General features: G+C 35.1%; 1 protein-coding gene and 1 long non-coding RNA gene across 3 annotated transcripts; both read right to left on the reverse strand.

Moving 5' to 3' along the window:
• Positions 1–5,559: 5,559 nt before the first annotated feature.
• Positions 5,560–10,230, reverse strand: LOC128227069 (uncharacterized). The gene is made up of 3 exons (XR_008259762.1): positions 10,009–10,230; positions 6,210–6,287; positions 5,560–6,118 (listed from the first exon to the last, which is right to left on the reverse strand). It is a non-coding gene; the product is annotated as an uncharacterized LOC128227069 (long non-coding RNA).
• Positions 10,231–11,382: 1,152 nt separating this feature from the next.
• Positions 11,383–17,333, reverse strand: LOC128227070 (uncharacterized). 2 transcript variants are annotated; one of them, XM_052937270.1, is made up of 9 exons: positions 17,205–17,333; positions 15,373–15,602; positions 14,084–14,125; positions 13,884–13,955; positions 13,559–13,654; positions 13,212–13,413; positions 12,935–13,009; positions 12,490–12,576; positions 11,383–12,303 (listed from the first exon to the last, which is right to left on the reverse strand). In XM_052937270.1, exons 2-9 carry the CDS (start codon positions 15,573–15,575, stop codon positions 11,932–11,934), a joined length of 1,149 nt encoding a protein of 382 aa, XP_052793230.1. In that variant the 5' UTR covers positions 15,576–15,602; positions 17,205–17,333; the 3' UTR covers positions 11,383–11,931. The 2 variants fall into 2 exon arrangements, with proteins under 2 accessions (XP_052793230.1, XP_052793232.1); XM_052937272.1 differs by lacking the exon at positions 14,084–14,125.
• Positions 17,334–18,126: the final 793 nt, after the last annotated feature.

An 18,126-nucleotide genomic window follows, 5' to 3' on the forward strand; every position in this document is an offset into this window, starting at 1 on the left:
TCCGTTTTAATTCTGAACAAGGAAGTAGTTCTATAATTTAAAGGTGTACTCGATTGCAGTAAAAGGAATATCAATATTGAAATAGCGGATAGCGTGCAAATGGAATACTAGATAATATAGTCATGTATTTAATCTCTTTACTAATTTGATGGAAAAAATTGATTCATATTTAATGAAAGCTCTTCAAATCAATATTTTGAAAATAGAATAAGCTTTTCAAAATGTGGGTGTAAAAATGAAAGACAAACGCAATTTGACGATTCTTCTGACCTAAATGACTTTCAAACACTGTACCTGACTCATGTTTGTGTTTAACATTATTATACAAAGACTTCTCTCATCTCATATTTCATTTGTGGATTGAGAGCCGTACACAGTCTCAGATGTCTTATCTAGAACAAATTCCTGTTAAACACTTTGTATTTATTGTACAATAAATGTATCAAAAACACTTACATTATACAACCATTGACCGTTATGCTCAGAAGCTAATTAATGCATCCCATGTATCAATATTTTTTTATTATATGAATTTTGCAACCCTATGATATAAACACTGAGGCCTTCCCTGCATTTTATTGACGCCTCTTTGACAAACACTCCAGATTGATATATTTCTATTATAGTATATCGTACATAAGCATTTAAACAGATGCAGAACTAGAGATTGCTTTTTTGAAAAAGCGCTTGTCTCCCCTATTGTGTGGTCGTAGCTGAGAAAAAATAAATGATGGACATGAAATTTGTAACTTTGGACTGGAGACAAACCAACAGTTAAGTTTGGTTTATTCGATTATATTAAATAGTGAAGAGAAGAAAGTGTTGTTGATTAATCATGGAAAATGTAAACGAAGTTTGCATTGTATGAAGTTCCTGGGCGCAAGCGTTATTCAATTATTGATCGGAAACCATTTTTCAGCTCACAGTCATCGTGACCATGACCTTTTACCTACTGATCACAACATCAATAGGGATCATCTACATAACCAACTTGCATACCAAGTATTAAGTTCTTGGGTGCAAGTGTTCTTTAGTTACTGAGCGGTAACCATTTCTTCAACTCAAGGTCATGGCAACCTTGACCTTTGACCTACTGATCTCAAAATCAATAGGGGTCATCTACTAGTCATGACCGACTAGCGTACCAAGAATGAAGTTCCTGGGTACAAGCGTTCTTAAGTTATTGAGCAGAAACCATTTTTAAGCTTAAGGTCACCGCCAACGTATCATTTTTTACCTGAAGGTAACCTTGACCTTTGACCTTTTGATCTGAAAATCAATAGGGGTCATCTTCTAGTCATGAACAACTAGCTTACCAAGTATGAAGTTCCTGAAACCAAAGGATCTTTAGTTATTGAGCGGAAACTTTTTCTTAACTTCAAGGTCATGGCAACCTTGACCTTTGACCTAGTGATCTCAAAATCAATATGGGTCATCTTCTAGTCATGACCAACTAGCATACCAAGTATGAAATTCCTGGTTGCAAGCGTTCTCTAGTTATTGAGCGGAAACAGTTTCTTCACCTCAAGGTCACGGTGACCTTGACCATTGACCTACTGATCTCAAAATCAATAGGAGTCATCTACTAGTCATGAACAACTATGAAGTTCCTGGGTACAAGCTTTCTTTAGTTATTGAGCAGAAACCATTTTTAAGCTTAAGGTCACTGCCAACATAACATTTTTTACCTGAAGGTAACCTTGACCTTTGACCTTTTGATCTCAAAATCAATAGGAGTCATCTAATAGTCATGAACAACTAGCATACCAAGTATGAAGTTCCTGGACCCAAAGGATCTTTAGTTATTGGGTGGAAACCGTTTCTTCACCTCAAGGTCACGTTGACCCTGATCTTTGACCTAGTGACCCCAAATTCAATAGGGGTCATCTATTAGTCATGACCAACTAGCATACCAAGTATGAAATTCCTGGGTCTAAGAGTTCTATAGTTATTGGGCGGAAACGAAGTGTGACGTACTGACTGACTGACTGACAGACTGATGGACTGACTGACGGACAGGGCAAAAACAATATGTCTCCCCATGAATGGGGGAGACATAAAGATATTACACGCAAATGATTTTTACATGGAAGGTCACCACGACCTTGACTATTGACCTTGTTACCCCCAAAACAATTGGGATCATCTAGACATCATGACCAACCTGACTTCAAAGTTTGGTGAACCTAGATCAAAGCATTCTCCTGATATTGCACGGAAATATTTTTTTACATTAGAGGTCACAGCGACATTGACCTTTGACCTTGTGACCCCCCAAAATATAGGAGTTTTCTAAACCTCATGATCAACCTCCCTACCAAGTTTGGTGAACCTAGGTCAAACCATTCTCAAGATATTGAGCGGAAATGTTTTTTACATTGGGGGTCGCCGCGACCTTGACCTTTGACCTAGTGACCCCAAAAACAATAGGGATCTTCTACACCTCATGACCAACCTCCCTACCAAGTTTGGTGAACCTAGGTCAAACCGTTCTCAAGATTTTGAGCAGAAATATTTTTTATATTGGGGGTCGCCGCGACCTTGACCTTTGACCTAGTGACCCCAAAAACAATAGGGATCCTCTACACCTCACGACCAACCTCCCTACCAAGTTTGGTGATCCTAGGTCATGCGGTTTTCCAGTTATCGATCGGAAACGAAGTGTGACGTACGGACGGACTGACGGACTGACGGACTACCGGACTGACGGACAGGGCAAAAACAATATGTCTCCCCCAGAGAGGGGGAGACATAACAATCGGGAAAAGCAGACTAAATGCAGTTTGCTTAGACTTAAATGTTGTCTGGCTGGTTATTTCAAGAACCACTCGAATCAATTTTTGAAATCAAAAGTAAACCGAAGAAGGAGCATTTTAGCAAAAAAGTGCTGAAAAAACTGGGGTAGTGACTGGATTTTATTTTATTCAGTATAAGCAAGGGTACCCTAAATTATAGTTATAAATACCTGATATTCAATATAACATTTTTATCATCTTGTTTAATATAGAACAAATGTTCAAATCGTTCCATTTGCCACGCATCCTGTTCTTCAACGACCACGCTTTGCAGATGTTCAGTTTATCATATTTTCTTTGAATGGAGCTGTAACCACTGTTCCTGCATATTTTTTCAGGCCAAACGCTGTCTGGCTTTGGACGATATCTGCGAAAATCCTTCACTGTGAGATTCTCAAAACTAATGACAACACCATAGACCTTTATGATCAGAAATATCTCAAAAATATTATTATTATAAATTATATGTGCATGTATGTTGCAACCCTATGACATAAACGTCTTGGAAATTCCCTAAATTATTTTACACTAACATTTTAAGAGTTGCAGAATTATCTGTCATAGCACAATAAATGCAAGTTGCATGCATTTAATTTTGTACAAATGTTTAAGTCAAGAATCAGTCGAATCGAAATTAAAATTTCAAAACATTGAAATCGAAAGTAAAACGCACAAGGGACCACTTTATAAAAATCATGTCCTGATTTCATCTTCTTACCATATTACAATAATTTTACTGACGGTTACAAGGCGGTGCCTAACAGTCCTTCATAAACATCCCTAGTTTTTTATACATTATATATGTAGTGCGTTGTTTGTGGAGTTTGGGGCTGTTATTCCATGTTTCTGGTTTGTGACTATTTGTTTTTGTGTTTGGCATTGACCCTGTGCCAATAGACGGGGTTTATGTTTAAACTTTCGACTACTGTACTTGTTTCTGTTGCTTTTCATACAAATATTTAGACAAGTAAACTACTATTCTGGAGACCGATTGACAGCGAAAACTTTCACTGTTCTTCCTAATTTAAAGAAAACATGTCGCCAAATTATATTCGTCTACCTTCAATCCAAATGAAGCGTAAATAATTAGTTACTAACATCGAAGCTAGTAATTCTAGTCTCCTCACGAGTTCGGATAACATATGATTTAATGTCCGCGTTGTGGTTTAAAATTGCTAGAAAGACTTCTGGCCACATATCCTCCGGACTCATCAGATTCTCTACTTCCTGGTTTGCCAGTTTTCTTTAGTAGGTTTCTTAAAATCTCGACACGAGAAACACAATTGTCCATTATGAGAACTGAAAATGTTAAACTGATCATTTAAAACGCATTGCTGTCGTTTTTGTCAAATTTGTATTTGCGTCTGAAATTTATGTTATTCATGTGACCAATTTGGTCATTCAACGTGTGAATTACGTAATGCCTGCTGAATGTGTCATGGGGTTAATTCGTTCCATGTAATCTAAAAAAAATCACAGCAGACTGAATAACGTGTTTTCCGTCTATTTCATTTATTCATGTACTTAACCATCTTAGTGCTTAGATTGGTACTTAAACAATTTTGGATTTGATTTTATGTTCAAGCTCCAAATTCTCAAATATTGATTTTAATGATAATTTCAAAATGACTGTGAGTGAAGTTCGTCCTCCACAAGAGGACAACGAAAAGCAAACCATATGAAACTTACCTCAGTTTGTTGTATAACTTTAAAAGAACTTGTCCATCACAAAATTCATTAATGTTTTACTGACGCACGGCAACGTATGCGGAATTATTACAATCTAAAAATATATACGGGATTGATTATCCAAATTGGACAGATAAGAAAACTGATAAATAAACTGATTTTCTACCATCTGATCAATATTGCTATCAGCGCAAAGGCACCAATAAACGTTAAATGCTTGTTTGTGCATAATAAGAAGGCAATTCGATATTAAAACTTGCACTAAGAACGTATATGCTAACCAAGGGAGAGAACTCATTAAAATAATGGGTTATGTACGCACATAGATTGATTTTCCTTTATTTGTACAATTGGATACAATGTTCATAAGAGATGATTTGTACTTGACGAAAACGGCATTCAAGACATTAGGAATGGCTACAATTTTAAAACGGGTAATAACATGCATATTTGAAATATCGTACATTCGTAGGCATTTCCGGGAATCTGGCTTAACTATTAAACAACTAAAAGCTAGCTGTCGTAGTTTGATAGAAACTGTTCATTGATAGCAATATTAAGTGCTACACTATAATTGCTACAACATTCAAAGGTGTTAGTTTACGTTTATCGAAGCTCATTGTTATCAATAGTTGTCAAAAAAGAGGCCATTTCACTTTCCGAACACTTCCCCATGTCTCCAACTATCAAAGCCAAGGATTTTTTGCATTTTATCTGCTTTGCCTTAGTTATCTTTTTGAAGAAAGCATTTCCGACCTTGTTTGTTGTAAACTTTGCGCCAGCCATTGCTCTCACAATATGCATAATGATAAAATGTTGCTTAAACTAATCTGAACCTTTGATTAGTTATGGTAACCAATGCCCAATTTCCCCAAATCTCTGAGAAATATGCCGTGGTATAACAACGGATATTTCTTACGTTTATTTTGTCAAAGAATTTACTGTAATAAATAAGTTAACAATAAGTAGATTCAAAATTCAAAACATAGCATAATGTTGAATACATTAACATTTATATTTTGAAAAAGATAATTGAACGTTTGTGTAAAAAAACTAATCAATGTAGTATAAATTAATAAGATAATATTTATATGGAAAACTACAAAACAAATTCAGTAGCCAAACGTTTATAGATAAACCCCGTTTAATGGCACAGGGTAAACGCCAAAGACATAGACGCAAAAACAAACAAGAATCATGGATCAACAGCGCAAAACTTCACAAATAACACAGTTCATATATACTATATAAATAACTAGGTAAGTTTATTAAGGATTGTTAGGTACCGCCTTAGTACGGTGATATTTAATGTAATTTCATTTCTAGTAGAAAATGAATCCAAACACCTTGGCTCTAAAGTTTTGTGCTCTCAGAAGGAGTTTCTTTACCACAATCTTCTTTCATTGTTGGGCTCTCTTCACTTTGTCTTTCTTCAACCAATCCCTGTGCTATGCCTTTCGATAACAAAGGACCGTCTGTTATGAGAAACAACACAGGCACTTGTTGACATTACTGTCCACATAAACTGGTGGGTCTTGTACAGCCATTAGCCAGCAAAGCTCAACACTTTCGTTGATAAACGTCTCTGCTATTTTGATTGCTTGTTTATTCTCGGCAAAACGACCGTCCAATATCTAGTAAAACATGAAAACAAATTATATATAGCTTTTTTTTTAAATAAAACACAAGTCAACAAATAAACAAATGCAAAGATAAATAACTTACAGCCCTTATCTGATCCTTGGGTATCATCGAGGATTTCTTTCTGTTATCTTTCAGCCTTTTCAAAGTTTCGGTTGTACCCTTAAAAATTCGGATAAATACATTTATTATACATTTACTATACGAAAGTAACGGTGCTGTTTACTGATAAATGTGTGCAAACTTATATAATGTCAAATAATCAATTCCGATAAAAATCACATGACAATGTAATAAACAGAGATTATATTTAATGTTCTACAATTTCCACCTTTTCCGTACCACACCTTCAGCATCCAAGTGTATGAACCGGGTTTAACATTTGGTTGGATCTAATGTGCCAAAATTACCATTAATTGGCAAATATATACATCAATTAATGAGTATTCACCAATGAAATCATTTAAGTGTTAAGAAAGCCAAAAGAGGTAATAAAACTATTCCAGGTTTAATACAATTTTCTGCAGGCTCACGAGCATTCGCTCACTCATGTTTATAAATAAAAATAGTATATTCTTACTGACTGAAACTCTTTCAACATTTCTCTTAATTGGTCCAAATCCTTCGAAGCTTTTTCTTCACACGTTACGAATATGTTTTGAAAGAGACATGCTAATTATCTATATGGTGTAAACATTATTTTTTTTATTTGAATGTATTTTCGATATAAGGGCAATTATTTTATGCTTGACAAAACTTCACACGGTGCTCTATAATTCTGTAAAGTTTAAAAGGAATCCCATTCAAAGTTCTTGCTTACGATATGTTGCAACGAATGGACACACGGACGTATGAACTTTACTTTCGAGATAAGGGCAATTATTTTATGCTTGACAAAACTTCACACGGTGCTCTATAATTCTGTAAAGTTTAAAAGGAATCCCATTCAAAGTTCTTGCTTACGATATGTTGCAACGAATGGACACACGGACGTATGAACTTTACTTTGGTGATAAGGGCAATTATTTTATGCTTGACAAAACTTCACACGGTGCTCTATAACTCTGTAAAGTTTAAATGAAATCCTATTCAAAATTCTTGCTTACGATATGTTGCAACGAATGGACACACGGACGTATGAACTTTACTTTCGAGATAAGGGCAATTATTTTATGATTGACAAAACTTCACACGGTGCTCTATAACTCTGTAAAGTTTAAAAGGAATCCCATTCAAAGTTCTTGCTTACGATATGTTGCAACGAATGGACACACGGACGTATGAACTTTACTTTCGAGATAAGGGCAATTATTTTATGCTTGACAAAACTTCACACGGTGCTCTATAACTCTGTAAAGTTTAAATGGAATCCTATTCAAAATTCTTGCTTACGATATGTTGCAACGAATGGACACACGGACGTATGAACTTTACTTTCGAGATAAGGGCAATTATTTTATGCTTGACAAAACTTCACACGGTGCTCTATAACTCTGTAAAGTTTAAATGGAATCCCATTCAAAATTCTTGCTTACGATATGTTGCAACGAATGGACACACGGACGTGTGAACTTTACTTTCGAGATAAGGGCAATTTTTTTATGCTTGACAAAACTTCACATGGTGCTCTATAACTCTGTAAAGTTTAAATGGAATCCCATTCAAAATTCTTGCTTACGATATGTTGCAACGAATGGACACACGGACGTGTAAACTATACTATCGAAATAAGGGCAATTATTTTATGCTTGACGATACTTCACACGGTGCTCTATAACTCTGTAAAGTTTAAAAGGAATCCAGTTCAAAGTTCTTGCTTACGATATGTTGCAACGAATGGACACACGGACGTGTGAACTTTACTTTCGAGATAAGGGCAATTATTTTATGCTTGACACAAATTCACACGGTGCTCTATAACTCTGTAAAGTTTAATTGAAATCCCATCCTAAGTTCTTGTTTACGATATGTTGCAATGGACAGACACACGGACGAATGAGGGAACAATCTGACAATGCGCGTATAAAATGACGCTTTTCGGACATTTTCAAAGAAGCTATATCCGAGAAGCTCTTTCCTTATGAGAAGGTATTTTCTCGACTGGCGCCTTATTTATCCAATCTCATGTCACAAATATATGATAGAGTATGCAATACTGAGGCATCGCAATAATTACAATATTCGACAGACTGATAGATTGTAAAAGAAATATAAATTCCACCCTTCGGAAAAGGATAAAATACAACCGCTTCCTAAAAGGCCATCCCCAGGCTGGTTTTTCTTTATCAGACGATATTTTCTCGATTGGCGACGTTGTTTGTGATGTTGCGCCGTACGTAAGGCTATTGTCCCGGAATGAAACAACCCTCTTTTAATAACGTATTAAAGTATTACAGGTAAATAGAGGTACTCAATACATGTATGTCGTCTGCATATTAAAAACGTACATGGTCAACAAATTCTAAAGCATTGTTTCATATCTTATTATATATACATCTCACTCATAATTTTTCGACTGTTTGCCCTTCTACGTTGATTGATCAAATCTCATGTCACAAAAACATCGCAAAATGAGCATGATAACTTATCAGATACTGTGACATCGCAAACACACTGAATTAAGAATCTACCAATTGATAACACCGGTAGTTTGTAAAATCCGATAACAGAACGTTAAGCTAAAGTGCAATAACATTTATATTTAACTCCTTACTCAAGTTACAGCCAATGCATACTAATAATTTGGTTACTTATTATAATAACATTTCAAAATGACCGTCACTGATGCATCAGTTTAGACGATAATGGTTTAGGTATAGATCAGTTTAGACGATAATGGTTTAGGTATAGACGAAGTATACCGTATTGATACGTGAATTGGTTTATGGAAATTAAACGTTCGAGTCTGGCACAGCTAGGCGAAAGTTTAATTTGCATAGACACCGCTAATAAAGCACAAAAGTTATAAAATTGTTCATTTTTGTTTACTACCAAGGCAGGCCTATTTCAATCAAACATGTTTCAGTTATACAATTGAAACATGTACGCGTAAGAAACTGAAGTATGATGAATATTTGTGGGTTTGTTTTTTTCATTTTCAACATGGTTTATAGAGTTGTTGGCATATTATTTGCTTTGTTGCTTATTAAGGTAAAATATTGTTTTTATTGATATATGTGTTGGATTGATTTACTTTACCACATTAAAAATTGTGTTGTTGTATTTTTGTTTTGTTTGTTGAATAAAAAATCACAGCTTGTATTTGATGAATGGCAGCCATGATGACCATATTGTTTTCATGGAAAGATGTTGAACATTAATTAATTAGTTATCATAGTTACTTTAACAATTAACCATTATATATTTTACAACAATTGTGAAGGAAGCTATGATAGCTTATACTAAGTCGCTCTCGTTGGCACGATGTTGCGCTAGAGTGTGGTCTTGTGATGTGGGGGAAACCGGAGTACCCGGAGAAAACCCACTTGTCCGGCTTGGTGACCACTAACCAAACTCACATGCGCCAGGCCGGGAATCGAACCCGGGTCGCCTTGGTGAGACGCGAGTGCGCTAACCACTGCGCTAACCGGACAATCATAGTTAAGATGTTAAACACTATTTAATTAGTTTAATAACATAAATCCTCACGAATAACTTTACCATTTCCATTAATTATTCTATCAGAAGTTATTATGCAATAACAAAGGTAATATTACTGTACCTATAATCAGTCGGACTGTAACCCTTTCTTGCCATACTGATATCGTTGATTATTGAAAAGAACGTATGAAATGAAAAATTGAACTTCAAGCTTAAATTCAGTGCTACCTCAGTTCTTATTTATTCCTAAGTTTGTGAAGAAAAAGAGTGTATGTTAACTTACAATGAATGCTGATCATCGTCTTCCGTCTCCTTATCAGACACATTAGACGTAATGCACTGTTGTTCGGATGATTCTTCTTTGTTTTTGCAACAGCAGAAACAGTTTAAACTCCTCATCTTTGTCCTCACCATGAACTAAGAACGGCAGTAACAGAAGGCACGTTCATTCACCTCTCTCTAACAAACACCTCCCGTACCAATCTGATCAAGGAAGTTATTTATTTAGGTACTCGCTTACATATAAAGTAATATCATTACATATCTCTTTTGCGGATTGATAGCCGGGCGCATCTGGCGTGCGCCCCTATTTTAAATGCTTTGTCTAAAACAAATTCATGTTAAACTCTTGGAAAAAAGTATCATAACACTTCACATTTGACCATAATGACCAGAAACGTATATATGTATATGGGTCTTCCCTGTATTCATAAATCACCACTGTGTCGAACATTTCAAATTGATTTATATCAAAGCGTTCATTAGCATTTCAAAGTATGCAAAATGATCGGTTATAGCACATTAAATGCACGTTTCATGCACATACCTGCTTTCTGACTGTTTCGGTCATTAAACAAATGTCAAATATTAAATTCGGAAGTTAAACACACCAGGGACCACTTTGACAAAAAACAAAGCGCTGAAAACACGGGGGTACTGAATGGGTATTTTTAATTTCAATAGCAGCAATTTGTTCCTAAATTACAGCTATAAATATCCGATACCCAATAAAGGTCTTTTTAGAATGTTTTATAGAACAATCGTTCAAATTAAACAAGGACAGATTAAAACGTTTTATTGTTTGCATCCCGTTTACGATCATGATTTTCTGCATTTCGGCTCATTACTTCTTTTCCTTAAAATAAGTTTTTGTCATTTTTCCTAAGTGTTTTTTCAACCCAAACCCTGTCTGGCTTTGGTCCACATCTTCGCAAATCGTTCACTGTGAGATTACGCGCGAATATGGATCGGATGAATATGCCGGGATAAACAGATTGAATAGATGCAACAGCTTGTTTTTATGCATGCGGATAGCGTGCAAATGGAATAAAGGACATATATTTCATCTCATTTTTTCCATTTTGATAATGACTGATTCTCCTCAAACCAATATTTTGAAAATAGAAGCTTTCCAGATTTTCAAACTTTGGGCGTTAAAGTGAAAGACAAACACAATTTGACGTTTCTTCTGAAACTGATGCGTAAGCTGCAGTGGCCTGATTTTAACTTCTAGCCACATTCAAAAACAAAGGTTTTAAAGTGACATTCTTATTCAAAATCAATACATACACATGTATAACAAACATCAATTTTGACTGATAAACCTTTAACTACATACTAAATAATGCATTTATGGAAAATATTAATTACTGATAACAAGATTGTAACCGTGTATTTAATAGCAGGAAGCGCAAAAATTATTAAATGATTGGTGATAGGTAAAAGATTAACCCACTTTAATATATATTTTTCAAAATGTTTATCATGTTTTCTTTTGCTTTGGTTTCTAATTATTGTTTTGCTTGGGCTTTCCGTTTGTAGATAAGCTGTTTGCCTTATTGTCATCCTCCGTTTACGTAGGTTTCTTATTTCGATTTCTTGTGGGTGTTTGACTGGAGGTTATAGGAATGAGTTCTGGAGAATTGGATTCCTTTACTTTAACAATTTAGTCACCTGATGTGTTCGAAGACGACGATTCTTTGTCACTGACTGGATACTCTTGTTTTTTAATGTTTGATTTACATTTATTGCCTGTTTTTTTATGTTATTTGTGACATCTTCACTTCGGCTTCAAGGCATGTTTCGATGACATGTTCCTTCTCCATAATCATTTAGGTATCACCTCTATTGCTTGTAGCGAGTGGCTCCTTATTTTGACAGTGTTTGTGCATTGCATGTTATAAATGTGTATCTTCTTCGACGTATTTCATAACTTCGTTGATGTTACATCCGTTTGAGTTTCTGTTAGTACCGTCGTCTGCGCTGACGTCATGTGTTCGTTTTCACTCACCATCTCTGTCTGTCCTTGTGCAACTCCTTTCACCAAAATGTTTCCACCTTCAGTAAGGTACAACACAGGCCAAACAATGTAATCAATGGTTTTCCCGGATATAGTATAAATCCTATATATGCTGGTGTCAAGAATCTCCCCTCTTTTATCGATGTTTTTATCTACGTACACAGGCGGGTCTTGAACAGCCATCAACCAGCAGATTGTTATGCATTTTTCAAAGAATGGTTTGAGACATTTTCTTTGTTCTTTTGTTTCAAATTGTTTCTTGATAGTTGGTCGTAGCTCCTGGAAAGAAAGTTCAAAGGGGTTATGTAACGTTATAAAAATATTTAACGCACAATATACACAAACCATTGCCTTGATACAGTTTTAGATTTCCAACGTGATTCCGTCTCTTAATAAACTTAGGTCTCAATACAAATTGTTCACATTTTAACTCTACATGTACGCACTTGAGCGTGAAATGTATACCTTTCTGAATTCTTTAACGGCAGTTTCATAATGCTTCTTCCGATTGTCTTTCATCTGTTTGACAAGTTGGGTAGATGGCTCAGGCATCTGTAATTTGTAAAAGGCTACATAAGTCTATCCACTTACCAGCATTATAAGGTAATGCTTTAACCTTTTCTGGCACGAATAATCTCGTAAGATAATACTTTTCCTTAAATAAAAAATATTATTAGCGGCTCCATTTATTCGTGTTAGATGGGGCGTAAGTTTAAAACTTGAAGAGCATAAGTTTAATCCTCTTGAATTTGCTGGGCTTGTCTGGATATGATCATGATTACATTATTTGGTACCAAATCTTATACATAAATCAATTATATACGTCTTTTTTGTGACCATTAATTGATATTACCAAACACAAATAACGAATGACAGGTGAGTCAACATTTCATTCGCTGATGAATATTACCTGGAATAGTTTCAAAACTGTGTTTAACTCGTTCAAATCAGCGTCAGCCTTTTGTCTACATTGAACATAAATATCCTGAAAACAAAATGTTTGTATGCTTTAATTTTCATTCAGAGATATCGGGTGGTTCAAATTCTAGGCAACGTGATATGATTTTAAATACGAGCTTAACAAATGTAACCAGCGTGGCTTATGACCAGATCTTATTTTCGCTCACTTAATTTAGTAAATTGTTTCATTTATAAATGAATAGTAATCACAGTCTATAGCATTTTACCACAAATATCTTTAACAAGTTCTTGCATGCATCTTGTTTTTCTTGTGTGTCCTTCTCGGTAAGTACATCGTATGCTTCTGTCCATTCATTGTCGTAGAGTTCCGAAAACATTTCGGCAAGCTTTGTTGGTCTATTTGGATCGCTAAGATCGGTGATGTCGGGGTTGTTGTCTGACATTTTTGCTCCAAGTGCTGCACTCAGTCTGAAACCGCATATGCATATACCAATCATAATAATGTCATATATTCATTTTGTTTTATAATTGTATTGTTTAGAATTGTATTGATATTGCGACATGTTGTTTATTTGTGAGAAATTGTAGGTTTATGTTTAAAAACATACCACACCTATTCAATAGTGACTGGTTTTCTTCCGTAAGTCTTTGAACTGTTGAATGTAGATCTGCTATTTGCGTCCTGCATTGACATATTTCCGATTCTGGCCTGCATTAAAAATGGAGGGATACCAGATACAGTGTCACAGCATTAAAATAATCAACTTGTTAAAAAATCGTCAATTCAACCTGAGATTGCCAATTAAAAACCATTCAGTCAAATACGTTTGTCTTTAAAAATTTGACATAAACATGATCCCTAGTCATCTAAAATAATTCAAGATATTTATAACTTTACAGGACGACAAAGAAAACATGATTGCGTATAATGATCTTACCTTTTACCTTTCTTTTTCTTGTTTTTCAATAATTTATTCGGTACAGTAGTGATCTCGTTTTTGCCCTCATCTCTAATTGGAAATGTTAAAAAAAATAAGATCATTTAATGGTGTGATTTTGCAAATGAATAATGCATGTATGTTTCAATAACCATAGCATTTGTTATTGGACATTTCATATCATGCAGCTAGATACATACATTGTTACGGGGATCTCTGACGAGCTTGTTGGCGTGGACGATCTAAAAATAGATAAATTTACACATTTCTTCCAAATGATAGTGGCATTCCTTTCCGGTCTGCATTAATAATAAAGGGGTGCATCATATTGTGTTACAACTTATTATGTCGAGCCTTAAAATATAAAACGTCAATTCAACGTAATATTAAAAATCAAAATCAAAATATTCATACTGTTAAAAACATTAATTTTTCACGACGATGTGATTTAGTTAGTTAAAATAGGTTTCATTCCATTTACAATATTTATAGCATGACCGAAAAAAATGTCATCAACTGATTGGCGAGCTACTAACATCTTCGGGGTTTAGACTAGCAACTAGAATTCTAGAGATGTTATACAGGAATCTACTGAGTGACGAGATACTAACATCTACAAAGTTTAGACAAGTATGCTAGAGTTCCAAAAACGTATTAATGAGTGGCGAGCAACTGACATCTACACAGTTTAGACAAGTATGCTAGAGTTCCAAAAACGTATTAATGAGTGGCGAGCAACTGACATCTACACAGTTTAGACAAGTATGCTAGAGTTCCAAAAACGTATTAATGAGTGGCGAGCAACTGACATCTACACAGTTTAGACAAGTATGCTAGAGTTCCAAAAACGTATTAATGAGTGGCGAGCAACTGACATCTACACAGTTTAGACAAGTATGCTAGAGTTCCAAAAACGTATTAATGAGTGGCGAGCAACTTACATCTACAAAGTTTAGACAAGTATGCTAGAGTTCCAGAAACTTAATACTGAATGGCAAGCAACTAACATATACAGAGCTTAAACAAGTATGTTAGAGTTCAAGAAACGTAATTTTCAGTGGCGGCAAGCAACTAACATATACAGAGCTTAGACTAGGGTACTAGGATTCTAGAGCTGTTATATAGGAATCTACTGAGTTGCGAGCAATTAACATCAACAAAGTTTAGACAAGTATGTTAGAGTTCAAGAAACGTAATACTGAGTGACGATCTACTAACATCTACAAAGTTTAGACAAGTATGTTAGAGTTCAAGAAACGTAATACTGAGTAACGAGCTACTAACGTCTAGTACTAGGATTCAAGAGACTTAATATCGGGATCCACTGAGTGGCAAACTACAAACATCTACAGAATTTAGAACATCAAAATAGGTTTCAAGACATCGGTCATTCAGTTGTTTGCTTAAATTACGGAAAACATATCGCCAAATTATATTTCGATTCCGTCATCTCCCTGTTTCACAGAATGGTATATAGATAGTTACTAACCTATTTGCCGAGCCAGTGCGTCTAGTCTCCTCGTTAGGTGAAATTCCTTTCAGGCTACTAACCGCGTTTGGGTCGATATTTACTGAGTTGATGCTTCTACCCACATATCCTGCGGGCTCATCAGATTCACTCCTGCCTGGTTTGCCAGAGTTCTTGTTTTGTTCTCTGGGACTGACATTAGCACGAGAAAAACAGTTGCCCATTATGAAAACTGGAAATGTCAAACTGACCTGTAAACAAGTAATTGAATTGTTTGTGTCAAAAATGTTTTGCAACTGAAATTACATTTATTCTAGTGACAATTTTGGTCATTCATTGTGTGAATGTCATACGGCTTACTGAAGGTGTCATAGAGTTTAAACATTCGCTACAGTCTATAACAACAAAACAAATCAAATTGGAAACCATGTTTTCACTTCACTTTTATCCATTTAAGTAAATTATAATTCAGTGTGCGTCTTGTTACTAAAACAGTTAAGACTTAATTTTAATGTTCATGCTATAAACAGTCAAGTACAATGTATTTGTTTTCATATTATTTTCAAAGTATAGAAGAAGTAGAAGAAGAAGAAGAAAAAGAAGAAAGTTTTTTTCAAAAAAAATATTATTTACAATTATAAAATTATCAATACAACACACTACACATTTGAAATAGGCCAATATGATCAAATTAATGTAATACAATGGCTTATATATGCATGTATGATGGAGCGTATTTATAAATAGGTTTATCTATATCACAATGTTAACATATCTGTATCTGTATAATTCAATATACTTTTCTAAATATATCAGCTATGAAATCTTTCTCTGTTGTATGCCTATTATAGGTTTTACTTACGTTGAAAAAACATAAATTATCCAATTAAGGGCAAATGACAAATGATCAAAATTAAGAAATACCTGTTCGTAAATAAAATAAAATAAATTATTAAACAAATAGACATATCACAAGACAGCAGCTTTATCTCAATTGAGTATACCAATCTGATAATAATATGATGTTCATGACTATTAATAGTGAATAAACATGTTATGCACCAGTCAATTGTAACCACGCCCCCCCCCCCCCAAGGTCCGGGGAATAGCGGGAACGAACAGATGGTAAAATCCCCGCCAAATGCCCCCGCACCCCAGGGACCCTAGGTAAGGCCCATTCCCCGCTATATTTAAAGAGAAGACAAAACCACCGCATTCACCCGGCACTGCGGGGCCACCTGAAAGGTAAAAACACGGCCCATTTCCCCCGCTATTCCCGTATGCCCCCGGACCTGGGGGCCGTGGTTACAATTGACTGGTGCATTACTAAAATGGTTATATATTTTGGTCAACCAGCATGAAGGCAACTTAGGTATCCCTTAATTGACCTGGATTTGGGTATGTGACTTTCTTATTTCAAAAGCATTAAATATGAATACAGCTAATTTCCTCACAACATTTGCGTTTCTGGATTTTAAGAACTGAATAGTTTTAAACATACTTGGTCTTTATATATATAGTATCTCTTGATGTATTGAATTCGTATATCATTATACAATATGCACTCAAATAACAAATGGTATTCGTGTTCTAACTTATTACATGTAGCGCATAACCGTTCTTCTCTTGGTACGTTTCTCCATCGACCAGTCTTAATACCAAGCCGGGGTCAAGACGAACGTAACTTTGTAAGTGCTATTCTTTGCTTCTCAATAGTACCGTTCAGTTCAAATTCAGCTTAAATTTCTCAGTTAAAATACTACGGTCAAGATCTTCTCTGGTATCCACTGGAATTCGTCCTCCACAAGATAGAGACGTACAGTCCCAAAGAAAACAAAGCAAATGGAACTCACCTCAGTTTGTTGAGAAGAGAACTTAAAGAACTGTTGACTTGTCCATCACGATATGCGCTAATAATACTTAACAACGCAAGCGGAAGTATAATCAAAGGTATACATAATAAGAAATAACAGAGATATCGAAAGAGGAAGTTAAAAAGGAAATCTATATATGACCTGATTTTCTACCGTCTGTTCATTATCTTTAATTGTTGAGTTAACGTTGCTGGCTTTTTAAAAAAAAAATCGATTTCGTGCACTGGCTTTCAACCGTCTGTTCAATATCTTTAATTGCGCAAAGGCACAGTATAAACGTTGCTGGCTTTATTTTAATTCGTGTTTGTACATGACGCCTATATTAGGGCACGATATACATGAAATGTTTGTTATGTAAAACACTCGTCCTAGCTTAATGTAAGCGAAGGGAGTGAACTACTTTGGACATTGTGTTGTTTATGAATCATGATTAATTTTCCTTCATAGACGTATTAATGTTTATACAATAGTCAACGTTCTGCAACTATTTAGAAACTACGAATGCACATATGATGCATGTTCAATTAAATGTTTAAATCTTTGTATCACTATACAACACCATAATAGGTATCATGAGTATTGGGGTATCCATCAAGTTGGGGTTTTTGTATTTGAATCGTTGTGTGAAGTTTTGAATCTTTCATCCAATCTTTACAATGTCCCCGTTGCAAAGAACACCACTGCACCACTGCAACTGATGCTGTAATATTCACGATCATTTGATAGGAATGAACTCCTGCTTTGGTGTCATAAAATCTGGGCTACATTTAGTGGCATTTAACCTAAAATTATATATACTATTTCGAGATATTCTGACATTTTTAAACAGCAGTTAATTATTCATAGTTAGTTTATGCTAGATCGTTGGTAGGAGTGACCTCTTAGATAAATCTGAATAAAT

Source organism: Mya arenaria, chromosome 3 (assembly GCF_026914265.1).
Source record: "Mya arenaria isolate MELC-2E11 chromosome 3, ASM2691426v1".
NCBI classification, from domain to species: Eukaryota; Metazoa; Mollusca; class Bivalvia; order Myida; family Myidae; genus Mya; species Mya arenaria.

Bases quoted from the DNA above. Each gene is read 5' to 3' on its own strand.
- LOC128227070 (XM_052937270.1), bottom strand. From the start codon at position 15,575: ATGGGCAACTGTTTTTCTCGTGCTAATGTCAGTCCCAGAGAACAAAAC. The intron at 14,126-15,372 runs GTTAGTAACTAT...ATCTATTTTTAG, and splicing joins CGCACTGGCTCGGCAAATAG to ATCGTCCACGCCAACAAGCT. The intron at 12,577-12,934 runs GTAATATTCATC...TACAAATTACAG, and splicing joins CAGTTTTGAAACTATTCCAG to ATGCCTGAGCCATCTACCCA.